This window comes from Fukomys damarensis, unplaced genomic scaffold (assembly GCF_012274545.1).
Source record: "Fukomys damarensis isolate Sample0158 unplaced genomic scaffold, DMR_v1.0_HiC HiC_scaffold_28, whole genome shotgun sequence".
NCBI lineage: Eukaryota > Metazoa > Chordata > Mammalia > Rodentia > Bathyergidae > Fukomys > Fukomys damarensis.
The window spans coordinates 18,178,512-18,203,584 of NW_022900940.1; the positions used below are offsets into that span (position 1 = coordinate 18,178,512).

At 38.6% G+C, this 25,073-nt stretch overlaps 1 protein-coding gene across 3 annotated transcripts in view; it reads left to right on the forward strand.

The window, feature by feature from the left end:
- The window catches only part of Trank1 (tetratricopeptide repeat and ankyrin repeat containing 1), a 113,550-nt gene that overhangs the window by 6,010 nt on the left and 82,467 nt on the right, over positions 1 to 25,073 (forward strand). Inside the window, exons 1-2 of one of the 3 annotated variants that reach the window (XM_010629675.2) lie at positions 20,873 to 21,060; positions 24,583 to 24,709. In XM_010629675.2, coding sequence (XP_010627977.1) covers positions 20,930 to 21,060; positions 24,583 to 24,709 — 258 coding nt within the window. In that variant the 5' untranslated portion in view covers positions 20,873 to 20,929. Of the gene's footprint in view, positions 1 to 20,872; positions 21,061 to 24,582; positions 24,710 to 25,073 lie in introns of those variants that run through there. The other 2 variants (XM_033756997.1, XM_010629676.3) reach the window with 2 other exon arrangements.

Below are 25,073 nucleotides of genomic sequence, written 5' to 3' on the forward strand. Positions count from 1 at the left end.
TATATCCTTGATAATAGTCCTTTGTCTGAGGTACAGCTGGTAAAAATTTTTTCCCACATTGTGCAGATATACTCAGCTACCTCATCTTTGACAAAGAAGCTCACCATCCTCAGTGGAGGAAAGATAGCCTCTTTAATAAATGGTGTTGGAAAAACTGGATATCAACCTGCCACAGATTAAAATTAGACCCTTATCTTTCGCCATGCACTAAATTAAAATCCAAATGGATTAAAGATCTAAATATTAAAACAGAAACATTAAACTGGCTGGAAGGTAAGTTAGGCAGAACTCTGGAAGACATTGGTATAGGAAAAGACTTTATGAACAAATCCTCAGTAGCACGGGAACTAGCAGAAAGAATCAACAACTGGGATCTCATCTTACTAAAAAGCTTCTGTACTTCAAAAGAAACCATTAGCAGAACTAAGAGACTCATATCTTTATATTGTCCTGGTGCTCGCCCTGTTACATTGCAATAGGAGAGATCCAGATGAATTTGGAGTCATGTGGCTATAACATGGTGGGCACATAGTGTTGGAGAATGCTAGAAAGGTGTGTGTCTGTGTTTATATAATTTAGTACAGAATTATGAGCTATTTGGGCTTTATTCTAAAGTTAGGAGGAGTCATGGAAAGTGCATACATGCATGTGTATTTACAATTCTTTTATTTATAAGGTAACTCTGGAGGTGAGGATCTGATGTGTGTATCTTACCCTGGCCATAGTTCACATGTTTTTGAAGCTGAGTCCAAGTACTGTCAACTGGTGATAGAACTAGGGCTACAACTCAGGTCCTCCCGACACTGGTAAGGTGCCACCTTTCAGATGTTATTGTCTTGGGTAGGGGCTGTTTTGTGGGGAGCACTTGGTTCTCTCTGGACCCTCTCCATGCAGCAGTAGATGGTGTTTTAATTTGTACTCTGGGTTGATTCCCCCTTTTATATTGAGAAGGAAGCAAATTGCTGTGGTCTTGGACCTGGGAGATGGAATGGAGACCATTAATTAGCATTTAAAATACAGGCATGTTTTGTTTAACAGATTTCTGAGAGAAGGGTCCTTCAGTGATTTTGTGACTGGAAGCATAGTAGAGAGTATTACTTACACGAACTGAGACAGGTAAGATGTCAGTAAGTGATATAGTTATATGGAACCACCCTCACATATGCCATCTGTCACTAACCTAAACTTTATCAAATATATAACTGCATTACACAAAGGCTCTGGAGAAAGGGATGATTCTGCTGCTGTTATCTAAACTCAGGTTCTCCTTTGAATGAGAAAGCATCTTTGTTCAAGGGCTGTTCCAAGAGTGCCTTGTGTCCTTCTTGTGGCTTCTTTTAGCTCGAACACCTCTCTGGTTCTCTGAAGGAAAGCAGAAGCCTAAATGAGGACAATAGGGCAGTTATCATCAGCCTGGATTTAGCACAAATACCTGAGTGGAGATTGATAAGTACACAGTGGGTGGCTGATGCTTAATTTCCTCCTTTGTTTTGAGAATGTGAAATGCTAACTTCTTTGTTATTTTGCTGGTTGGCTTTTGCAGGGATTTTAATTTTAAAGTTCATTTTTTATGTTTTTCTCATTTACCCTCACCCTTGGTGTATGTCATTTCTCCCCGGGATTGTGAACACAGATTTTTGTTTTAAACTTGGATTTGTGCTTTTTTTGGAGAAGTGCTTTTACCTGTGTAATTCTGTTTCCTGGCCTGTAAAATTACAATAATCAGCCAGGAGGGGTGTTGCATGCCTATAATACTAGTTCTCTGGGAGGCTGAGGCAGAAGGATTGCAAGTTTAAGTCCAGTTTGGCAACCCAGCAACAAAGTGAGGCTCTATCTGAAAAAGAAAAATAAAAGGGCTCGAGGTATAGCTCCATGTGAAGGCCGTGAGTTCAACCCCAAGTGCGTGCCCCTGTTTCTCCCTCCACCCCCCACCCCCATCACACACACAAACACAAACACAGAATGATCCTACTTTTATTTAATGTTAAGGATGTTGAGTGAGAAAATGGAGAAAACATTCCGTGGTATTGTGGACTCACCACTGGCCACAAATGGAGAGGTCTTTGTTTGAACCAGGAGTTGAATTAATCCATCTTTGTCTTTAGTCTTGATCATCTTCCTGGTTCTGATTTGGTTTCGGGGCTGAAATAATCTGGATACTATCCCAGACTAAAATTTGGTGTAAGGTTTTTTGCTGGCCCTTTCTTAAACATTTCTGTCTTTAGTTTGAATTTACATTTTTTTCTTTTCTTTGGAGTTAAAATATTATTTCTTTTATGTAATTATGGGAACAGTAGATGCCATTCATTTGAAAAAATATTCTTCCTTGGCAGAATAAAGAGTTGGCAATTTTAATTTCCCTCCCATCTCTTTGGGTGTAGGTCTGTGTGTGTGCAAAAGTTACTGTTTGCCATTTCCAGGAGCTGCTGATTTATAGGATTATTTTCGCTTTTAATGTTTTTTAATTTTCAGGACTAACTGCACAGTAGGATAAATGGCCTTGTATGCTGACCATTAAATTCAAAGCAAGTATGTATTAATAGATATCTTTCTCCTTTTCTCCCCTGGTAGCCAATAGCTTTGGTGGCTTTATTTTGGTTGGACTTATTTGTTTCTGATTTGTACTTTGTGTGGCTGGCTTTTATTTAGTTTGTGTCTTTATCCAAAGGAACAGCTGACAGTTAAACACATTTTGGCTTTCCAGGAAATGTCCAAAAATCCAATACTACAAGTGAAATCATCTGATTTGAATTAACCCTCCACCTCATCTTTCTTCCTTTCATTCCTCCAGCTTAACCATCTGTCTCTGATGCATAAAGAAGTGGCCAGAGAATCATTTATTTAACAGTGCTGAGCCCTTGAGTTGCAGAAATAACAAGAAAAAGTAAGGCTTAGTTCCTGCCCCAAGAGATCAGGCTGCGGGGGGAAGTATTTAAACAAACAAGGGTCTAGCACAGAGCTGTTGAGAAATAGTACAGCGCCTAAAACCGAGGCAGAAGGAGCAATGCATGCCAAGAGAACGAGAAAAAAGCTACACCAAGGGCCTTGCTGAGGTGTTCAGAGCAATAGCAATGCTGGCCAGATAAGGGCCCAGAAAATCTGGGAAAAATCTGTTATGTCTGGAAATCATGCATGGGAGGCAGTAGGGTCTGGGTGGTCCTGGAGGCTTTTTTCCCCCTTTGGTACTGGTAGATTGTACCCAGGGCCTTCACACTGAACCACACCCCCCTCTCCACCCCTTTTTGAGACAGGATTTTGCTAAGTTGCCCAGGCTGGGCTCAAACTTTGAGCCTCTTGCCTCTGCCTTCCAGAGGTTCTAGGATTACAAGTGCACCTGGCTTCCTGGTAGCTTTTTAAACCTGGACATAATACAAGATCTGATGGACTTGGGGACTGTCTCATCAATGGGGGATGGGTGAGGCTGGAGCAAGGAGTCCAGTGCACAGGCTGATATTACATTAATGAATGCTGGTGAGGAAGAGAGCTTGGGAGGATGTGTGTGTACCTAGCTTGGGGACCCATCATTGTGGGTCTTAAATACTTCTTAGGGAATGTGAAACTGAGGGTAAGTTGGGGACCAGTTGACTTTTCCATCTTTGGCTTCTTGTTTCTTGGTGAAGATACTCTGGACACTTGTGCTTGATGCACAGGTTGAGTTTTGGCCTAATCCTTTGTTACCATAGAAACTGGAAATGTCACATAGGATTTATTTGGGGCACAGATGTGTGGTTGTCTGGAATGACTGCTGTGCAAAGGATTCTGAAGCCTTGATGGGTGCTGCAGGAAGGGATAACATGACCAGAAATGTCTAGGACAGGGTGGAGGTAGGATACTCCTCATACAAACCCTTGTCTAATGTGAAGTTGTAGAGAGAAGTGAAACAAGCAAAACTCTCTCACTTCCTTCCTTCCTTCCTTTCTTTTTTGGGGGGAGGGCAGGGAGGACAACTTCTTTATTAGCCTGCTATCTCGTCCCACCTGCTTCCTTCCTTTCTAATGAATGGAAGAAAAAAAATTCAAAATGCTTAAACAAAAAGAAAAGTTCTGGAAGGATGTGATTGCCTTAGTAACCAAGGAGGTGGCAGCTAGGCCTCAGGGGCAATGAAATATGTAATTGTGGAGCTCTAAAAGCCCCTTTCTGCATCTCTATTTTCGCTGGGTGTAGATGTCCTATTCTCTCAACCCCAGACTGGCTTGTCAGTGTGGGAAGTAAGCTCTCCCCCGCAACTCCTACTCTCAGATTCTACCAACAGAGGTCTTTCCTTCTTTCCTTCCCAGGTTTCAGTTCTAAAGCTCCCAGGGAAGGGCTCTTAGCCTGGCAGGCATATAGCGGGCACAAAAGACCTTGGGGTTTGCCTCTGCAGTTTAGCCCTCTCCTCAGCTCTTTGTAGTGAACTGAGCAGCCAAACTAGAACAGGCTTACCATAGTGATGCTGTCCTCCAGTGGAAAAGGGTTTATTAGGGCCTGTGAGATGAAACCCTTCTTTCCCAAGGCACAACCACAGTAGAAAAAGACTTGGGGCCATTTTCAGACATCCCAGTGCTGGCCTTTCTCACCTCTTATCTACCTCTCTCATCCTTATAGCCTTGCGTGTCCGAGAAGTGGGGCAAGGCCTTGAGTTTCACAGATTTTTTTCAGCTGTATCTGGACTGAGTAGTAATTTCAGGGAACTCTTTTGGAAAGTAGGCAAATACTTGGGCTGTGTTTTCACCAAACATTTTCTCTTTGCTGGATAAACAAAGCAAAGGTTCTGTAAATGTTGCAGGGATTATGCTCAAATAACAAGTAACGTTTTCCACAGCCCCTGTGCTGATAACCTGAGCCATAATAGACCAGAGTCAAGACCTGGGTTCCAATGCTGACTTTTCTGCCTATCCACAGGTATAGAGTATAAGGGTGCTAGGGTGGAGATCAGGAAGTGAGCCTGAGTTTCATGCCTGCGCTCATTACTGCAGAACCTTGCTCAGGCTCTTGATCTTCAAGCCTTGGGTTACTTGCTCTAGAAATTGTAGTCTAACCACCTCAATTTATTAAACTCTTTCTATTTGTGTATGATTCAGTGGATACGTTCACTGAGGTGTTGGTTTGCTGTGGCTGCAATAATGAATTTTAACAAACTGGATGACAGACATTTATTATCTCGTAGTTCAAGAGCATTCTTCCCATTTCTGGATGTGTTCCCTGATGATCATCACTGCCATTAATTTCTTAAGTGTCCTTCCAGAAATTTCAAAAGATCAAGTATATATACACATGTTCACATACATGCATGCACATGCACACGTGCACGCATGCACATGCACACACACACACACTTATGCTAACTTATTCTCCAATTTGCTATCCAATATGCTCTCCAATGCACTTTAATTGCATATTTTGACATTTTGTTCTATTTATATAAATTTGCCTCATAGTTTTTTAACAACTCTTCAGAGTTCTGTTCTAAGCTGTACCACACTTGATATAGACTTCTGTTGTTGGTCTTTTGAATTTGTATCATTTTGCTTATACAAAGAACCAGGTAGTGAACATCATCATGTATTTGAATGAAATATGTTTGTAGATAAATTCCCAGCAGTTAAACAGCTATGTCACTAGTTTGTGCATTAACATTTCTGTAGTCAGATGCTGTATTGCTTTATCTTGCTGTCAGCAGCACATGAGAATGATTCTACTCATTATCTTGCCGATTTAGGGTATCACTAAATTCTTTTCAGGGCCTTTTGATGTATAAGAGCTGGTAGTTTCAATGGATTGATGTCTATCAATTTCTTTATAGTTTCTGCTTTTAGTATCATTTGAATGGCCTACTGAAAAATGAAGATTACCTAACCTTTCGCCTTTTTCTGCAGTGCAAGGGACTGCGTCCAGGGCCTTCTATATGCTAGGCAAGTAGCACTCAGCTACCTTCCTAACCCTTTTTATTTTACTTTGAGACAGGTTCTCATTAAATTGCCCTAACTGTCAATTCAAATCCCCTGCCTCAGTCTCCTGAGTAACTGGGAATAGAGGTGTGTGTCACTGTGTCCCACTGAAATTTTTTATTGCTCTAAAACTTAAAATTTATGTAATTTAAGACTCCAATATACAAAAGGTTATGAGGAAAAGTTTCTCTCTTCCACCTTCTGCCTCATCTCCAATAAATGTAAACAATTTTATTCCTGGTGATTCCTTCCAGGGTTTCTTTATGTATATCTGAGCAAATGGAAGCATTAAACTTATTCAGCCTTTCTGTTTTTTTTGTTTTGTTTTGTTTTGTTTTTGGTACCAGGGATCAAACTCAGGTCCTTGTGCTTGCCAGGCAGGTGCCGGAACCGCTGAGCAAAATCCCTGGCCCTATTCAGCCTCTCTTATTTATTTATTATTGAAAAAAAGAGAGCATAATACACACAGTGTTCTGAATATGATTTTTCAAATATATTTTGGAGATTATCCCAGATCAGTATATACAGAGTATGCTCATTCTTTTTTAAAAATATGTGTATAATATTCTGTGGCAAGAAGGCTATACTATAAAATAGCTTCTCATTGATGGGCATTAAGATGGGTCCCAGATTAAGGGACATATATACATATCACTTTGTTAGATACTAGCAAATATCTTTTTAGAGTGTTTGAAGATGACTAAGATTTGTACCATTTTCCTTTAGTGCTTTTTTTCTTTTTTTCAATGGTTTTTTTAAAAATAGATATTTGCATGTGCAATAAAACAGAATTTAAGGGTACTTGGTCAGTGAATTTTAGCATGTGTATATACCTGTGTGGCCAAGAACCATGGCCAAAATACTGTATGGAAAAATTCCACTGCTGAAGAAAGCTCACTATTGCTTCTTTCCAGTCAAAACACCTCTCTCCCTAGGCAACCACAATTTATGATTTAGATTTGCCTGTTCTAGAACTTCATCTATTGATTCACACACTGAATCTTTTGAGCCTAGCTTCTTTTGTGCAATACATCTGGATATTCTGTTTTGTCCTATTTTGATGTGTTTATTCTCACAGTGTTGAACCATACTTTAAAAATTATATAAATTTTATAAATACACTTACAGATATTAGAGAATATTCTCACTTGATACTTTTTATTAAAAATGTCTTGGCTGTTCTGGGTTGTTTAATTTTTTTCAATGATTTTGAGAATTCTTTAATTTATTTAAAGATCTTATTTTTAATTGAAATTTTATTGAAACTGTACATTCATTAGTAGGGTAAGATTTGACATTTTATAATGGTGACTTTTCCCAAATAGAAGCATGTTGGGTATTTCTTAAATTCAAGACCATGCTTTTTGAATGAAGTTTTGTTTTTTTCTACTAGTAAGTCTTGCAGACTTAATGGTATTTATGGATATTTTATAAAGAGTCTTTTAAATATGATCTTATAAGAATTATATGTATTCATTCCTAATTTAAAATGTTTCTTATTACTCTAGTTTTTCTTGGAAAATCTGTATTTATTTCCTCAGGAAGGTCAAATAAAAGTTACTTTAGTCTTGTGTTAATTTAAGCCTATAAACATCAAATCATAAAGCAGTGTCAGCATAATTAACCTACCTAGGAATCCTGATTCTGTTTTTCTTACACAGTGAACTGTTATATTTAATATCTAACATTTAATGAAAAGGTATTTTGAAGTATTTGGTCAAGGGAAAAGAGTGAGTTAGTTTAAGGTAAGTCAAGACCTAATACAAATATCGGGAAATTTTGGACTCTAAAGTTGGCTATATTGAAAATTCTGGACTAAAACCAATAGAATACAATAGGCTTATATTCCCATCCCCCCTAAAAAACGTTGTTTCATGAAATCAAAGTCAGAAAATTTTCTTCACGCTTGCTTTGCAAGATCATAATAGCAGTTTTATTTGTTTCTAACTTGGTTTTTCAGTTCTTTGCTCCATTTTTAAGTAGGAGAGAAACTTACAATTCTGCATTTATAGGGAAACTCTAATCTAGTTTCCAGTCTTAATACTGTGGGCACTAAATGAGATGCTTAGAGAAATGTTTACTCAGTACAGCCTGTGTCCCTGTATTCTATGCCAAAATATGATACACAAATCATTCCACAACAGTGTAGTTCATGATTTCTGGCGGTATTCACCTGTATGCATAAATATGGCTCAGGATGGAAAGACAGGATGATGCTCAGTGATGGCAACAGCATAGTGGAGGGAACTTAGAAATACTCAGCTTCTGGGATGTATATCGCATACCAAAACCCAGGGAAGCAGCCCTTGTATATATCTATTGTGCTCATACACTAGGGATTGAGGGCCAATTTCCCTATTGAGTAGAAGAGCAACACTTCAGATGTACCTGGGTTACTATTTGACTCATAACCATAGGCTCCTGGAAAATTTTCTGCAGTGATAGAGATAGTTCTAAGTCAGTACTGTCCAAAATGGTTGTCACTAGCCATGTATGGTTATGGAGCACCTAAGATGTGTCTAGAGTGACTGAGAAACTGAAGCTTTAGTTATATTTTAGTTCATTTAAATTAAAATATCAATGTCTACATGCAGCTTGCGGTAACCGTATTGGACAGAATTCTGGATAGAATAGTAATAGAATAATAATGGTAGCCAGATAGAGTAGTCATAGCCAGAGCTAAAACACCATGCCTTTAGAAAGCCTAACTTAAGCAATAAGGATTATTTATTGGCTTATTTTATTTGTTATTTGGTAAACCCAGTAGTCCCTGTAAACCTTTTCCCTGGCTGCCAGCCATAAGAGTCAGATACTTATTTTTCCTATTTCTGGCCAGCAAAACATATGATGTTAATCTGGGAGCTTTGGGGAAGTTTTCATTTTTTTATAAAAGAGTTCAGTGGGGGCAGGGAGCCAGATGGCTCTTTTCTTCATCCCTTTCCTGCCTTGAAGGTAATGTGTAGTTTTGAGAGGAGAAGTGTGAGGGCAAAAAGCCAGCATGCTTAGGATGTTGCTACAGAAAGCTGAAGGGTATACCTGTATCCCATGACTTCTGATTATGAAAGAAAATTGCCCCTTTGGTTCAAGCCATTAACAGATACTGTTTCTGGGAGCCAGATGCCTCCTATGATATACTCGCATAGATAGGATTCCAGAGATAGTGCAAGCTTCAGAATTCTCTCATATCAGTGGCTCCCACCAAATTTCCTCTGCTTCCTTGGGCTCTGTCCTGTTCCTTTGAGTGTTGGCTTTATTCTTGAGATGAAATTTAGAGCCATGTGTCTGCACATCTAAGTCTTGATTCACAGTCTTGCTTCTATATCGGACAGTGCCTAAAGTAATAGGTCCTCTTCTGGAAGCTTATTCAGAAAAATGATAAAATATTTCCCTACAGATGCTTAAACAAGCATCTAATTAAGTTTAAGGGGCAGAATTGTGCCCTACATTCACTATTGAAGTAGTCTCTGGCAGGGAGATTGAATTGCTCATCAAACCCGAAGAAAATCGGGGCTCGATTAGCCAAGGGAGGCTACTTTCAAGGACCCAAGAATGGTTCATTACAGATAAATGGATATAATTTCAGAACTTCCTTAGTAATAAATATCATTAATTGTTAGCAGCATCAACTTTCAAGTTTCTGCTGTAAAAGTTTAACCTGTTTTTAGTTTTTATTACATTTCCTGGCACCATGCTATCTCTAGAATCTAATGAAATCTCTGCAGGCCCTTATTAGCAATTGGTGTTTTTAGAATCATTTTATTCCCTGAGCTTATTATAGTTTGTGTGCTTTATGTCTGAATGGTGGATGTCCGGTGTCTAGGTCAGAGTCCACTGTTCTCCCAGCTGTCTAGCAGTGATAGCATTGCAGAGAAAATGAACTAACCTGTGTCTCATAAATTGTTATCTACTGGTTACTTATTAAAACCAACACCACTCTATGATTGGGTAAACTTGGAACTTCACAAAGAGGACATTCATATGGCCAATAAACTTATTAAAAGGCACACAACATTATTAGTCATCAGAAAAGTTCTAATTAAAACTATAGTGACATGCATCATTTGCTAAAATGAAAAACACTGATAATACTTGGCATTGAAAAGTGTTGGCAGTTTATACTCCAACACACAGTATAATTAATTTAACCACTTGGAAAACTGGCAGTATCTACTAAAACTGAACAGCGCATCCTCCTTGTGACCCAGTGATTGTACATCTACTCCTGGGAATGTACCTAAAAGAAATGCAGATGTTGCTAACTGAAAGACATAGGCAAAAATGTTTATAACAACTTTATTCATAATTATCTCTAACTGGAAATAATTCAAAGTATGCATCAACAGAACAGACAAATTGTATATTCATGTAGTCCAACACTATACCACAACAAGAGACATGAGCTACTGATACTTACAACAGTATAGGTGAGTTTCCCAGAAAATGCTTAAGGAAAGAAACTCACCAAAGAGAACTCACTGTGTAGAAAACACATCTATGGTTTAGAGGTTAAAGTAGTGGTAAAGGTGGATTGAAGCTAGAAGTAGGTATGGAAAGGTTCAAATGTGGATCTGGGTGGGAGTTTTGTGGATATGAATAAATGAACCAAACACTTCTGGTTAATGTATGTTATATATATTATTGTGTTTTAACTCAGTAAAAATGTTTTAAAAAATGAGCGTATTTAAGATAATAAAATATGATAGATCCCTACTGTGTGTCTTTTCATTGCTTTTGCATGGTAATTGATTTTTTTGATTTTTTTAACCATAACATTGTTTATATTTTTTATTTTCTTTAAAAAAATATATATTTTTTCTACTACTGGGAATTGAACTCAGGACCTTGCACTTGCCAGGCAGGTGCAGCGCCACTGAGCTGAATCCCCGGCCCTATATTTTTTATTTGTACATATTTGTCATAAACATTGATTACATTCATCACAGGAAATTTTTACCTGTACATAATACATTTTGATTCTTCTCTTTGTCCCCATTCCCCTCCCTTCCTTTCAACCCTTCTTTCCCTCCCCATTTAAAAATGTTTTGTTTCCACTTTTTTCCTTCTATTCTCTTTTTTACTCCTTTCCCTTCTCTTCCCCTCACCTCTCCATTGTTCTTCTTCCCATTTGAGCATGTTTTTCCTCCTTCCCTGTATCTATCCTCCATTATAATCTTTGTTTATGCTTTGGATTTCTCATACAAGAGAAAAGACACAATATTTAAATTTGTATGTCTGATTTATTTCACTTGATTATGGTCTTGAGGTGCATCAGTTTTTTCTACAAACTACTCAAGTTTATCCTTCTTTATGGCAGAGTAGTACTCCATTGCCACATGGTAATTGTTGATGTATGTTGTCTGACAATTTGGCTGTGATCCCAAATATGTTTACTGCTTAATGTGGTTATTTTCATAGTCAAAGACATTATACTTTGAGTACGCAAACCACCTGTAGATGATCCCTGCTAGGGCACGAGTTTTAATTGCTATATTCTCAGTGAAGCCAGGACCTTAGCATAGAATATATTTTGCACATGCTTATAGTACATAATAATCATGTTCCTTGTAGGGACTTGATACATGTACACAACACATCACAGTTCTCTTTTAAAAAAAAAAGTCTGCTCCTCCTCGCATCTGTCAGATCCCTTCCCATATGCTAGAGAACTCTTTTGCTACTTTCTATTGTCTACCTTTTATTTGGTTCTTTACATTTTGGGTTTCTTGTGTAAGAGACACCATGAAATACTTAAGTTTATGTGTCTGATTTATTTCAGTTACCATTATGGTCTCAAGGTGCATCCATTTTTCTACAAATGAGTTAAGTTTGTCATTCTTTATGGCAGAGTAATTCTCCATTGTGTTTAAATACCGCATTTTCTTAATGTACTTATTTGTTGATGGACAAATGGGCCATGTCCATGATTTAGCTACTGTGAATTGTGCTGCTATAAATATGGATATGCATGTATCAATGTAATATGATGTCTTTAACTCTTTCAAAGAGTTAAACGTAGGAGGGGAATAACTAGGTTGAATGAAATTTCTACTTTTAATTTTTTGAGGAATTTCCTCGCTGATCTCCATAGTAGTTGTGTTAGTTCACATTCCCACAGACAAAGTAAAAGGGTTGCTTATCCCCCACTTGATTTCTTGATGATATTCATTCTTTCTGGAGTAAGATGTAACCTCAGTGTTGTTTTTTAATTTACATTTCTCTAATAACTAATGAAATTGAACATTTTTTCATGTATTTATTGGCCATTTGTACTTCTGAGAAGTATCTATTCATTTAGGTTGCCCATTTTTATTGGGTCTTTTGTTTTGGGGCCTCAGCATGAGGTGGACGGAATCCTCAGAATAAGATCTTAATTTGGCATCTTATCATGAAGTCTGTATGGCTGCCTTTCTGAGAAGGAAGGATGCAGTTTTAAGTGTTGCCCTCTTTGGACCCAGCTTGGAATTGTCTTGACTCCAAATTCTGGAACTGATCTTGGGTCATTGACTATTTTGGGGCATCTTCTGACAGGATTGTAATTAAAAAGAAAGGTTACCCAAAATCGGATAAAGTAACCAATTTGTTATTGTAAGAAAAGCCCAAGTCTCCTCTATATTCCTTAGTTCTTATGTGGGCTCCTTGGCTGGATCTAGAAATCTAATTAAGACAAAAGCTGATTAAGAGAAAAGCATAAAGTTTTATTACTGTTACCTGTACATGGAGATCCTCCTAAGAGTGAGACAGATTTACTTAATCACTAAACATAATTTTTGCTAAAACATAACTACTGTTAAAACTACGTTTATTAATTCACATCCCATTTATATTTGATTTTCTTGTCGTTAGGTTAAGAGCAGAATTTTTATGACCTTAAACAACTCCTAGAGCTACAAGTTATGTGTCTGCATTATATTTAATGTAATGTCTGTTTTGTTTAGACTATTTTTATATCCAAATTTACTAAAATTATGTAATATTTAAAAACAGTTAATTATTTATGAGTGCTGTAAGTCAATTTGTACTATATAGACAATAAGCAAAGACATAGGTAGACACACATGCAGACACACATGGCATATATATATATATATATATGTATATATGTATATATGACAGAAGTAAAGTACAGACAGAAATAAAGATCTTGTAGTTTTTTTTCTCTCATTGAGTTTATTGGTACATTTTAGGTATACAGTACGGTTACATTCATCATTGGGATCTTGTACCTTTACATGACAGGTCTTGGTTCTCATTTTTTCCCCATACCCCTGCCCTCCCTTCACCCCCTCTTCCCTTCCCTATTTACAAAGAACTTTGTTTCCACTTTTTTGTTTTCTCATTTTTTTTCTTTTCCCTTATTTCCTTTCCCCTACCCTTTCTGCTTCTCCTACACCTTTAGCCCTTTTCTTCCTATTTCACATTGTCAATTATACCATTTGGATCTTATTTACACTCTTATACCAGAGAAACTATTGGATATTTATGCATGTGTGACTTATTTATTTCACTTAAGAGAATAGCCTCAGTATGTATCCATTTTCCTATTGTAGTTTTCATTTTGAAGTTTTAGTCCATGGTACAAGTCCAAAAGCTCACTAATTTATAAAGCCTTCTGGATCCAACAGAGAAAATAGAGGCCTCGAAAATACACACATATCCTGAATATCAATTTTTAATTAAACCGGCCGACCACAGATCTCTTAAAAATTCCTTTTTAAGTATCTCATTATCAGAGATGGGCAACAAATACTTTCAGTCTTTTTCCCACCTCCATAGAACCACTCCCCTTCTAGTTTGAATTTTGGAAGAAATAATTTTCAGGTTAGACTGGGAATGAATTTACATCTTAAAAATACTGTTGAATTTTTTTAACCAAAAAGGATTTTTTGGGGGGGTCCTGGGGATTGAACTCAGGACCTTTTGCTTGTGAGGCAGGCAGCTGCACCACTTAGCTAAATCCCTGGTCAAAAAGGAGTTTTGAGAGATATATTTGCCTATTAAATATGTAAGGTTATTACTAAGTTGTTCCTTTTTTAATGTAGGAAACTATCATTTCTATTGCTCTGACTTTTGTTGTTTTATAGTACCCACAGCATTCTGAGATAAATAGGTAGCTAGTTTTTATATAGTGTGATTTGTTTTTTCTCTTTTTTTTCTTTTTTGAGACAGGGTTTTGTTATGTAGCTCTTGAATTCACTATGCAGCCAAGGTGGAGATCCTCCTGACTTATCCTCTCAAGTGCTGGGATTACAGGCAAGCACTACTATGCCCAGCCCAAAAGGTTTTGAGACAAGGTCTCTCTGTATAGTCCAGGCTGGCCTTGAACTCATTTATGTAGCTCAGATTAGCCAGTGAACTCAGCAGTGATCCTCCTAACTCATTCTTCCAAGTGCTGGGATTACAAGTGGGCTAGTTTTTGGCATGTTTCTGACTCAGTTTGCAAGACAAAGACATTTGCTTTTAATTCTCCTAAGAATTGTGTTGTAACCTGAATGATTCAATGGTGTGACCTCTCTATCCAACTGTATTATCTTTAATTTGTTCTTTTATGTCTGGGAAATAAATTTCCCTTATATAAACTGGAAATAGAAGATGGAAATAAAAAACATGTTCTGTTCTGGATTTAGAGAGGTTTGTTATTAAAATGTTTTGATAAATTGTTTTCTTTCTTATTTTTTGAGCATACAGTTCCATTTCACCTCCAGATGAGTAAAATTGAAAGTTTCTCTAATGCTCTAAATATAAATCAGAGTTTGAAATCAAAGGAATGCCTAAGCAAATGATGCAAAGTTTAATAAGTATTCATACATGGGACCAAGACAAAGACTGGGGTCTCTCCAAAGGGAGCAAAAATGCAGCCCTATCAAAACCCAAGCCACTGTCAATACCGACTTAAAGAAACATTTAGTAGCTGAAAATGGGCTTGTAAACCACATTTCTATCAGCCATATTCTGAGTTCCAACCTTTTCGTTGGCCTTCTGCGCACAACGATCAGGTAACCCCTCTGTTCCCTTAGAGACAGACCAAACAAATTGGTAGGATTAAACAAGAAACCAGAAGCTGTATATGGAAGAAGAAATTACAAGGGGTACCCCAAATTCAAGAGTTATACAAATACTTCAGAAGAGAATTTACTGAGAAAGGAACTCTGGTGGATTTTAAGTTTATTTCAAAGACATGGCAAGATTTGGATGAGAAAAACTGAAGTGCTTTCTTCACCCCTTGTCTTTTCTAAAGGTAAGGACTGTGCATGTCTGTGATATCACACTAACCAGAATTTCATGGAGAGCTTTTCCTTAGCTTTTAAACATTTTGCTATGGGACAGGACAGGTACAGTAACTTCCTGCAAACAGAAATTTTGAGTCAGGGTGAATCAGAATAAAAAGCAAAGCTGAGAAGAGGTCAGTTGTCATAAACCAGGTTGTGTCTGCAGGAATGGAAGTAACAGTGGTAGCTGGATCAGAAATCCAGGGTCATTTTTGAAGTCACTGCAGAAGTTCTGATACCTATGATTCGAAGTTTATCCTCAGACAAACTAGGACAGACTAGAAAGCAAAGGCCTTTGTTACCACAGGTGGTTAGGAGTTATGTGCAGTAGTGTCTTCAGTCACACATGAAAATATGAGATGCCTGCAGCCACAAACCTGCTAATCTGTGACACCAGGCAGGTGATACTAGGATTGGAGTTTCCAAGCACCAGCCTAGCTAGCGGGTTAAGACAATAAAATCCCCTTGTGGACTGGAGCCTTTAATTAACAAAAATATCTTGGAGTGCTCGACACAGTCAAATGTAGAATTCTGCTTAGTATCTTACAGGTCTTATGTGTGGTCTCAGACTTTGGCTGGCTGCCAAAGCACAGGCCAACACCTTGTCCCTCAGATGGCAGAGACCAGAGAGGATGTCCTCTTGGGACACAAAGCCAAACTCTTGGGACATAAGATGAGAGAGGGGAACCTCATCCAGCCTTTTGTTTTAGGAACCCACAGTGAAGTTATAGTTAAATAGACATTAGTCTGGTGGGAACCATGCACCCACTAGTTGGCATAACAGCACCATCTGGCTTGAACAACAGGCTTGTACAGTGCAGAACCAGATCTTGATAGTTCCTGTGGTTCATTCCTTTTCACGAGTGGACTCAGAAAGACAAGATGGAAAAAGATCAAATAGGATTCTACGGTATTCACAAAACACCTGAAATTACTCTTGCCTTCTAGTACAAGTTCCTAAGGTGTTTTCTGCCAATCTAAAATTTTTAGAGAGGGAAAGAGACAAGAAGAGTCCTACCACTGTGGTTAGGAGGGTACCCACAGATTCAGGAGGCTAACTGGTTAAGGTATACTACCTGTTGCCAGCAGTTTGTCAGAGGTCCAGGATCTAGCAGCCCTGGAGTGAGCACTGTGTCAGCCAATGAAGGAGAGTCCATATTAGTGCCACATTCTGTAGGAGAGAGTTCTTGTGTAAGCTTTTTGGCTGGGTCTATGAAAACTAATTAATATAAGAGCTGATTAACAAGAGAAGAGCAGAACAATTTTATTAATTTTGCATGTATAGGGGCCCTTTCCTACCAAAAAAAAATGCAAAGAAATGTTCAAAGCTAATTTGTGAAGAAATGATGAGACAAATGGCTCTCTGTGGTAAGGAAATAAATTCTAGGGATGTTACAAGAGATATGTTGAAGGGAGGGATGTAGAAGCTAGCTGAAGATAAGAAGTACTTCAGAGCTTCTTTATTCATCTCTGGTGATCAAGGCTATTTTCCAGCTTTGGTATGTGAAGGCTACCCTGCCCGAAAGAATCTCCTTATATTGCTGCATGTAGGTAAAGACAGGGCAAATAGCACTTCCAACAGTTATAGCTCCTCAAGTGATTTCAGCTTGAAATAACCAATATACCAATCTGGTATATTGTGAGATGGCACATATTTTAACTCCTTCATTGTTAAGAATACAAGATCTCCATTAGGGAAAGTGGGAAGGGTAGGGGAAAGCTAATAAGGGAAAAGAAAAAAAAAATGAAAAAATGAAAAAATGGAAATGAAGTGTCTGTAAAGGAGGAGGGGAGGAGGGGTAAAGGGAGGGCTGGGATAAGGGGTAAAAATGAGAACCAAGACCTGTCGTGTAAAGGTACAAGATCCCAATAATGAATGTAACTGTACTGTATACCTAAAATGTACCAATGAACTCAACGAGGAAAAAAAAAAAAAACCGCAGGATCTCCAGAGACTGATAATTGTGGCTGGCTGCAGTAAACCTAAATAAATAAGCTGAAGTAAACCACCTTTCACAGGCTCCTCCCTAGCCTCAGTGTATCCTGATGATTCATTCCTTTAGTCCAGATAGCCATTTGTATCACTTATACAGATGGCAAAGGATGAAGGTAAAGCCTTTCTCTGCCCATTTCAGCTTCCCTGGAAAGTTTACAATTTGTAGGCTTTGCTCTGCTGCTGTAAGTCATTTACAAAAGTTGGAGTGTATATATGCAGTGGGCAATGCAAACAAGAAATACCTGGATCTACTGTGTTTCATACTTGCTTGTTTCAATATCTATTGAGTACATTTGCATTTTTCTTGCTTTTGTTTCCTCATTAAAGGTAGACAGGCTGTGACAACTCCTGACAATTGGACTTTGAATTCTTTTAGGGACATGATGAAACAAACTGAAAGCCACCACTGTAAATGTGAAACTGTCTTTACATGTACTGTAGCTTTTGTTTGCATCATTAATAAATTGAAAGCACAGGAGAGTGTGTGGTACCAGCCAGACAGTCACATATCATAGTGATATTACTGAATGCTGACCTTTTTTGGCCCCTGTTCTGGCCCTTAAGAGTGTAGTTTAGTTCTTAAAGTCAGGCCTCCTAGGTTTCAATTCCACAACTACCACTTCCCATGTGATAGTAGCAAGCAGCTTCACTTCTCTTTGCCTTGTTTTCCCTCTGTAAATGGGGACACAGTCATGCCTATCTCATGGAGTCTCTTGTAAGACTATAACACACAATAATGTAAAACACATAATAGGTACTCAGGATGTATTAGTTATCAAGATTACTGTCATTATGGTAAATTATTACCTCTTGCATTTAGTAATTTTATATTACAAATAGACTGCTAGTGATTAAAAAATTTTTGTGGGTGGGTACTGGATATAGAACTCAGGACCTTGTGCCTGCAAGACAGGTGGTGGCATCACTGAGCTAAATCCCTGGTCCATGCTAGTGATTTTTAAAAGAAGACCCAACAATTGAGTTATGTGTTCTGTGGTGGAGATACAAAGTATTCTTCCTTTTAATGAGAATGTAACTCTCAAATAATTTTATTAGTAAGAAAAAAAAAAAAAGCCCTCCAAGTGATTAGCATTCCACTTTTCCCCTTAGACCTGATTGTTCCAGGAAAAGCAGAAACATAGGTGGCTGAACATATTGGACATTTGCTCACATATTTCCAGCTCACTATTGTTTTCTGGAGTTCAGAAACATTCTGAGCTTAATAGCTGTTATTGTATTTGTAAACAGAAACATTTGTAGAAACAGTTAATGATTGAATTCATCATTAAAATATTCAATGCCTGAATTAAATCCTTAAAGAGTATCATTTTAATAACATTTATGGTCTGGTTCTTAAGGTGGTATGTTGTAGATTAATTGGGAATTCAGGAAAACATAAAAAGAAAAATTAAAACCCTGATTAATCCTCATAATGTGGCTGTTAACAATTTGATATATTTTCAATACATGATATATATTTAAAATTTAATTTGGGATTATGTGTCTTTTTATGTAGCTTCTATTTTTTCATTTGTTAATTATCATTAAATGTTCTTTTACCACATGATTTTTAAAATAACTACATGGTATTCTATTAAATGGATATTTTATAACTGATTTAATCTATTGTATACTATGGAAAACAGGGTTATTTCTAGTTGTTTTTTTTTTTTTACTGTAGTAAACATTCATGAGACCAACTCTATCCCTGATACAGTGTGTTTCCTCTGTAAGTTGTGCTCCAGCCTTTGGGATCATTCTTTTAATTATTTTCCAGTGATACCTTGTTTAATTTTCTTTGCTCACTGGTGACGGTGATCCTGCTTATCCACTCTCCACATATTTAGCAATTACTTGATGTTCCTTTGTGAATTGTCTTTCTAGGACTCTTAAATTTGGGTTAGGAAATTGGTCTTTTGTGCAGGGTAAAAGGCATTTATGTGTAAAGGAGTATCAATCCTTTGTTGATTATACTTTCTTGTTACAGTTGTCTGATCATGGCCAGTTTAAGAAATATTTATTGGATAGATGTCTGACAGCGTTTGAAAGAAAAGCATTTCTCTATTCCCTTGTAAATCAATTTTTTTACATTTTCTCCTGTCTTTTCCATCATCTTTATAAATTTGAGTCATAATTTAGAGATTATTGAATGAAAGGTGTGGGTAGAAGTCTGTATTCTGAGTTGTTTAATAAGAGTTATATCTTATTCTGATGAAACTTTGCCTAGGGAATGTAGTTCAGAAATTCCTTTCCCAATCAGCTCATATGTACTTAGAATATCTACTGTGCATAATTGCTTGATTCTGCTCCATTTCCTAATCTCCAGCCAATATTTGAAATAAAAATAGTAATTATGATCTATCTAAAAATTAAGTTGGTAAACAAGACACACGGTAGATTTTTTTTTTGGAGGGTACCAGGGATCGAACCCAGCACCTTGAGCTTGCAAGGCAGGCAGTGGAACCACTGAGCTAAATTCTCAGTTCTCCCAATAGATTTTATTGCCCCATAGATACATGCCATATGTGAACACTTGAATTGTCCTCAGACTTGCTTTTGAAGGCATTGGGATTGAAACCAGGGCCTTCTCATTGAGCAACAACTTCAGCCCTTTTTTACTTTTTATTGTGAGACAGGGCTGCTAAGTAGCCCATCAGACTGAGCTTGATCTTGTGATCCTTCTGCTTCAGACGGCTCAGAGTGCTGGGATTACAGGAGTGTGCCACTATTCCTGGCTCGTCCTTATATTTAAGACCCTCTCCACTCGTCTGCCTTCTGCCATTCTGTGAGGGGACAATTCTAAGAGGTATCTCTTTTGATTCCTACCTTTTCCCTGTCTCTTGGAAAAGTGCTTCTTGAGGCTTTTTGGGTGTTTCTCCTCTTTTGCCTTTGTTCAGCACACTTACTGATTCCTCTCATGTGATGAGCTCTGCCAAGAACTTCTCTCTATCCCCCAGGCACACCTGAGAATATCAGTGATGGGCTTCCTTTCCAGGCTGGCATTCAAATTATCACACTGCAGATATTTAAGCCACAAAGCAACAAAAATGAACAAAATAGAGATTATGACATGAATGAAGAAAGTACCCTTTGGGAATGCAGAAAAGTAAGCAGGCGGTGGCATCCTCAGGACAAATACCCTAAGGCTTATTTTATAGTGTTTTTAAAAGGATTAAGACAGGAGAACTCGTGTCCTGGTGTCCTAGTCACCTGTATGTGAAGCCTTCAGAAAAACACCGCCTCACCTTGTTCCACTGTCTAAGAGGGTAGAAGAACCATCAACTCAGGCTTGCTTGTAACACTGTGGTAGAGAAACTTGAATATGGCTGAATTGGGAAATGCCATTAACAGATACTTAGGCAAACAACTTGAACCCCATTTGAGCCTCAGTTTCCTCATTTGAACAATGAGGACAATGCCTCTTTATGGACTGTGATGATGGACAGATACGAGAGTAGTCACAGTGTCATTTATAGGAATGGTGCTTGCTACCTGCAGGCTTGATGCTGTCCCATGCATAGAAACATCATTAGCATTGAATCAGTTCTCAGAAGAGAACTAAGAAAGAAAGCCTTCTGAGACTCCCTGGCTGTTGGTGAGAGGTGTTGGCAGGGTGTGCTCTCTGAAGGTGGGTGGGGCCAGAATGAACAAACTCCCTCTCCAGACTCACAGCAATACAGATGTGAAGGGAATGTGCCCTGCAGGGGCCTGGCAGCAATCCTCTCCTGGCCTCCTACAGGATGGACCCAGCAGTTTATGCAGAGCTGTTGAAAGAATCTGGCAACCAGGTTCTTAAGAATGGGAACTTCTCTTTGGCCATCAGAAAGTACGATGAAGCCATCCACATTCTCCTGCAATTATACCAGTGGGGGTAAGTGTGTGGATTTTTCAAGTCATTTTTTTTAAGTGAATGAGAACTCTGTTTATGTTTGCTCTAGTTTCTTATCACAACACTTTGCTTCTGTTTCCTTTCTCCCTCACATCCTATTTATCTTCTCTGCATTGTTGGCTCAGAAATTGAGTGGAAAAATGTTAGTAGAAGAAGGGAAACAGAAAGTGAAACAGAGAACTGTTCATAAACATAACAAAACTTCCTCTTCTGTCTGGTTAGGGAATCAGAATTCCTGGAGTGACTGAACTCATGTTTTCTTATCATTGCTTTCTTGTCATTCCTTTTCCAGGCACTCAGGCTTCTTCTCAATTTTTTCATCCCCTCAGCTTCAGGAAAGTTGTTCTCAAGCATTAATGTCATGCCAGTCTTAAAAATTATTGAGGACCCCTGAGGTTATAGGTTCCTTTAAGTTATATATTAATATAGTCTGAATCATAACTTAAAAATTGAAAAAATTCAAAACATATAATTTATTGAAAATACCAAAAATAGATCCATTATGTTTTTATGAAACAGAGGCATATTTTTCAAAACAGAAAATTTTGTGAAAAAAAATGGTATACTTTTGCAACTCTCTCATCAATGTCTGACTCAGAAGTCAGTTTTCTTCTTCTACCTGCTTCTGCATTCAGTCTGTTGTAATGTCATATCGTCTAATCTCTGGAAAATTCCCCATATGCTGGTGAGGGATGAATCTGAGAAGTCACACAGTGTCTTGGTATTATTGTTCTGTTAGTTTCCTGTAGTTGCTGTGACAAATCACTACAAATTTCGTGGCTTAAACCTATGCAAATTTATTCTCATAATTTTGGAGATTAGAAGTCTGGAGTGAGTCTCATGGGAATAAAATCAAAGTGTTAGCAGGGCTACTACCTTGTGGAAAGTCTGGGAGGAGATTCTGTTTCCTAGCCTTTTTCATCTTTGAGTGACTGCTGGTATTCTTGGGCTTTGTTCCCTTCTGCCAATATCGAAGATCATTGTTCCTATCTCTGCTTCTATCACACTGCCTTCTCCTTTACTAGTAATATCTCCCCGTCCTAAGTACTCTTGTGAATGTGTCATAATCCAGCATGGCCTCCCATTCTTGAGTTGTATATATTAATCATATCCTCCAAGCCCTATTTGCCATGAAAGGTAACATGATTTTGGGACCAGCATACCACAGCTGTGAAAAGATTTGGACTTTGTGGACCACATAAATTGTTGTGGGGATCCCAGAGGCTTCCAAGTAACAGTTGGGAACAGTTGTAGTAGGGGGAGCAGAGGTTGGCATTGGTGGGGTGAACACAGACTAAACTTGTACTGAGAAATGTCACTGAATTACTGAAACATGGCTTTTATCTTCGGTTGCTTGTCATGTTGGTGTCTGCACTGCAGTGTAACTGGTTTGTGCCTGTAGTTTCTGTTTGTTGATCTGCCTAATCCTGGTACAGATCAGGATTGTGTCAGAGTTGGGCCTAGAGTTCCTTATTTAGGGAAAAACCTTCAACTTTGTAAAGAGGTAGGGTTGTAGAGTGGGTATGGTTATAAACTGACCCCACACTGTGTGTTCTCATCTTGGCTCCTCCTGTTACTACCTGAGTGAACACTATGGGGACTTCTGCCTGGACCCTCACATACTGCCTTTCCTGACACTGTCCCCTTGGCCATTGCCTGCTATTTGCTTTCTTGTTGTTATCAGCAAACATATGGATTGAAGTACATGTGATTTATTGAGTGGCTGAAGGAAGCAGGATGAAGCAGGGGATGACTCCAAGCTGGGGTATAAAATGGAGGCAGAGTCAGCCCCATCCCACAGGAAGTTCTAGAGCAAGAACTTAACCACAGAGCTGCTTCTGCTTTGAGGCAGTGAGGCTAAACTTTTGACTACCATCAATCAGCCATCAGGTTGTAGGCTGTAAGGTTTCTGGGGGTTGTCCTAAGAAGTAAGATTATATTAATATTCTCAGGCGGCCATAACAGAGTACTGTAGACCAGATGGCTTAAACAATAGGAATTTGTTTCTCACAGTTCTGAAGGCTGGAAGTTCAAAACCAAGGTGCTGAATGCTCTGGTTTCCCTGTGAAGGCTCTTTTCTGGGCTTGTAGTTGGCTGCCTCCTCTCTCTGGCCTCCTGTGATGGAGAAAGTGAGCAAGTCTCTTATAAGGGCACTAATCCCCTCATCAGAGCTCTACCTCAAAACCTTGTTTAAACATAATCACCTCTAAAAAGTCCCATTTTAAAATACTGTTGGAGTATTAGGGAGCTTCTACATACGAAGTTTGGGGAACACAATTCAGTCCATAGAATGGATATAACTTCCTGGGAGGAAGGCATTTCTCACGGGGCTGAGGATAAATCTCTGGAGAAGGGGTGCCGAGAGCCTCTAGTTGCGACTAACAGTCATTGCAGCTGGGAATGGCAGAGCATTGCAGGATGTCTGGGAAGGAATCATGGCTGCAACTACACTTGTGGTCTGGCTCCTTGCTAATCATCTGTGGCCTGCCCTACTGCTTCCTGTGTGCTTCTGCCTTATGTTTTCACCTACAGGGACTGATGAGTGGTGAAAGAAAACAAATACATACAATGCTGAGGGTGGTGGCAATAATTATTTTCATTTTTATCTGTCTTACTTAACTTTCTGAAGATTTGTATTGTCTTCACAATTGAAATATCAAATAAAAAAGAAGTCATAGCCCTTGCCTTTCTTCTTTGTGTGTCTTATATTCAAGGGGTACCTGAGCTTCTCTCAACACCGTGCATTTTTAAAATCTTTTTTCTTCTTCCAACTTGGTTTTGGCACTAGCCTTGCTAATGTCGTGACTTTGTGCATGGGCAAGATGAGTACCTGCCTGCCATGTTTAGAGAGCCTCCTCCTCCTTTATCTTTCCTTGGAGGCAGAAGTCTATCGGGCTAGGGCCTCACTCACGTAGAGCCCTCGCTTCTGCTTTAGTCTACACTGAGAGTATCAGGACCCTGGAATTTCCGGTCCAGAGACCCTGCAGAGGCTTCTTATCTGTTGCCTGTTCTGAAGGTTGGGCATGGAGATGAAGTAATCATGCGTTCTGAGAGATCCTTCCTGTGGTACTTAAGCAGCAGCATATATTTGGGGTGGTTCACACCCTGTCTGGACTGTAAATCTCAGAGGGAACTCCCATCCTTCTTAGGATCAGCCACTGTTTTTGAAACATATTCTCCAATAATCTCTAAAACATAATGCGGAGATCAGTGGGAGATGAAACCAAGTTGTTGAGGCTACGTGGCATCAGAAGGTGGGAGTAGAGAATTTGGGAGTGAGGGGGGATAGATTTGTATATGGTAAATGCTCCAGGCTTTCTAGCAGGTCTAAAAGGAAAGATCTAATGGGCATAACTGAGACACTGCTTTCTGCCTGCCTAAAAGCCTCTTCCTGGTGGCAGCAGCCAGCTCCAGAATGGTGGCTTCCAAGTTTTTTTTTTCTTTTTTGGTATCTGTAGAATGATTCCTTTATAGACCACCATTTTGTTTTTGTTTTTTTCATAGGATTCCCCCGAGGGAATTGGCTGTGCTGTTGTGCAGCAAATCGAATGCATTTTACAGCCTTGGGAAATGGAATGAGGCATTTCTCACTGCCAAGGAATGTCTCCAGTGGGATCCGACCTATGTAAAGGTATGGTATGGTGGCAGCAGGTGTGGTGGCTGCTATTCTCTTCCTTCTGACCTGCCTCTTTGCCTCCCTTCTTTATTTTTATTTTTTCATTTTATTAGTACATGTTTACAGCGTGTGCATTTTATAATCATCCCTGAGATTGGTTACATATAAATACTACAGCTTGTTTCTTTTTTTTTTTAAATCCTCTTTCCTTTCCCTTCCCCTTCCCTCCTCCTCTCTCCTACCTCCTCCAATTCCCTATCCCATTTTTCATTCTTTTTGGTATTATCAATATTAGCTCATGTTATGGCATATAATGTTTACATTAATTGAGGTAATTAGGTTCCTGTACATGGCATATCTTTATTCTACTTATTTTCGC